Source organism: Panulirus ornatus, chromosome 19, assembly GCF_036320965.1.
Source record: "Panulirus ornatus isolate Po-2019 chromosome 19, ASM3632096v1, whole genome shotgun sequence".
In the NCBI taxonomy this organism is placed as follows: Eukaryota; Metazoa; Arthropoda; class Malacostraca; order Decapoda; family Palinuridae; genus Panulirus; species Panulirus ornatus.
The window spans coordinates 43,176,408-43,178,979 of NC_092242.1; the positions used below are offsets into that span (position 1 = coordinate 43,176,408).

The 2,572-nt window shown below is 42.1% G+C and overlaps 1 protein-coding gene across 1 annotated transcript; it reads left to right on the plus strand.

Moving 5' to 3' along the window:
* Positions 1-659: 659 nt before the first annotated feature.
* LOC139755695 (uncharacterized) lies at positions 660-1,787 on the plus strand. The gene has a single exon (XM_071674341.1). It carries the CDS (start codon positions 660-662, stop codon positions 1,785-1,787), a length of 1,128 nt encoding a protein of 375 aa, XP_071530442.1.
* Positions 1,788-2,572: the final 785 nt, after the last annotated feature.

Consider the following 2,572-nt stretch of genomic DNA (forward strand, 5'->3'; position numbering starts at 1 on the left):
GGTATGTTTGAAGGAATAGTGGTTCCAACAATGTTGTATGGTTGCGAGGCGTGGGCTATGGATAGAGTAGTGCGCAGGAGGGTGGATGTGCTGGAAATGAGATGTTTCAGGACAATATGTGGTGTGAGGTGGTTTGATCGAATGAGATCATTGATCATTGAGAGAATGAGTGAGTAAAGATTGACCAAGAGAATATATATGTGTCGGAGGCGGAGGGAACGAGGAGAAGTGGGAGACCAAATTGGAGGTGGAAAGATGGAGTGAAAAAGATTTTGAGTGATCGGGGCCTGAACATGCAGGAGGGTGAAAGGCGGGCAAAGAATAGAGTGAATTGGATCGATGTGGTATACCGGGTCGAGCGTATATGAAAAGCGCGGATTCGAGAAAGTGACCGCGTTCGAAACTCACCCTTAAAGTACTATCAAATGCGCGGCAAGGTTAATCCGTTCACTCGCTGTGTCATTGAGAATCATTCGGTGTTTCATAATGCTTCACACTGTTCACCGAGACCACAGCGAGTGTCTGTCTCGATGGTTTCCTGTTCACAGTGCTGAAGCCCACGGTGCTCAGTCTGAACCTGACAGTCAATCCTGTGTTGTCATAACTTTCAGCTATGGAGTTTACGATTTCCCAAACAAACAAAGGCAAGAAGTGACGACATGACGGCAAGGCCATCTAAGCTCATTAGAACGGAGTTGCATACATTTCCTGAAAATGAGCTAGAATCAGGTGATCTAAGATCTATAGCACAATCATTATACCGAGAAAGGCGGAAAGCGTATCCTGTATTGCCTAAAACTCGTGAGGAAGTACATCGTGCTCTAAATTCTATGAATACTACTACGACAAAAGGTGAAGAATTCATCCTTGAAAATAATCCATATTCTGGTATGGTTATCATTTCATGTATTACTAATCTTGCATTCCTGGCGAACACTGCTGAAGAGATCTTCGTTGATGGGACCTTCAAGAGCTGTCCGAAGTTCTTCTACCAACTATACACCATACATGGATTGTGTAATGGGCATCATATTCCATTAGTGTATGCCCTCTTGCCAGGTCAGTCTGAGGATATTTATAGAAATCTGTGGAAATGTTTAAATGACATTTGTACCTCAAAGAATATGCAACTGGAACCCTTAGTGATACATGTTGATTTTGAATTTGCCATGCTCACTGTTCTGAGAGAGATATTTCCAACCGCTGTGATCAAATGTTGTCGATTTCATTTAGGCCAGGCATGGTGGAGAAAAATTCAGAACCTGGGCCTAAGTAAGGATTACAAGGACACCAACAGTGATATAGGCCAGTGGCTGAAATTATCATTTGGTCTACATTTCATTGACCCAACAGATGTAGAAGATTGCTTTGTCGAGGAAGTAATGACAGAGGCACCTCAAGATGAAAGATGTATTCGCTTTGCAGACTATCTGGTTGATAATTATGTAACAGCAGAGTCAAGATATCCTCCAGTGCTTTGGGCTGAAGTCCCCTCAAATACAAAGCGTACGAACAATGTTGCCGAATATTTTCATGCTCATTTCAATGAGCAATTTTATGCATCCCACCCATCTATATTTGTATTCATGGATGTACTAGGAAAGCTCCAGACTGCTACTTATGTTAAGATCAAGAGTGTCGGTAAACCAGCAAGTACGCGGAAAGTTGATCGAGACAGGACAGAGTATGCCGTGACACAGTACAACAAATTTATCTCTGGGGAAATAAATCGACGCAATTATATGAAGGCCTTGGGAAACAGATTCACAGCAAGAACAAACATGTAACTGAGTTTTTATGGAAGAGGAGAAGTGTTTTTATAAAGGATTGCAAGGTGTATGACGAATGTTTTATTACATAAACTGGTTTTATGGACACATATTTTTTATAAAGTTTTTATAAAGTTTTATAAAGTTTTATAAAGCTTTCATAAAGGACTGCAAGGACAAGCCTGTACTAAGGTGCAAGAAGAATATACTTACAAGGACAAGCCTATACTTACTTAACAAATATATAATTTTTCCTGCTTAAAAGTCCTACTTCCACCTCCCCGTGGTAAGCAGGGGGCAACAGATGATATCATCTGGCTAACGGAAGAGGTGAACGATCGTTAATGAACGTATAAACAATCGGACTTAGAGTTGAGTGATAAAACGCGCTTTTGACTTAATATTCTGCCGCGCTTTTGATAGCAATATATCAGCAACTTTTGCCGCGCTTTTGATATGCCAATCCGCGCTTTCGTAAAACGCCGCCGGGGTCGACGTACTGTCAATGGATTGAATCAGGGCATGTGATGCGTCTGGGGTAAACCATGGAAAGTTCTGTGGGGCCTGGATGTGGAAAGGGAGTTGTGGTTTAGGGCATTATTGCATGACAGCTAGAGACTGAGTGTGAACGAATACGGCCTTTGTTGTCTTTTCCTAGCGCTACCTCGCACACATGAGGGGGGAGGGGGATGGTATTCCATGTGTGGCGAGGTGGCGATGGGAATGAATAAAGGCAGACAGTGTGAATTGTTTGCATGTGTATATATGTATATGTCTGTGTGTGTATATATATGTGTACATTG

Excerpts from the sequence above, each read along its gene's own strand:
- LOC139755695 (XM_071674341.1), top strand. The coding sequence starts at position 660 with ATGACGGCAAGGCCATCTAAGCTCATTAGAACGGAGTTGCATACATTT.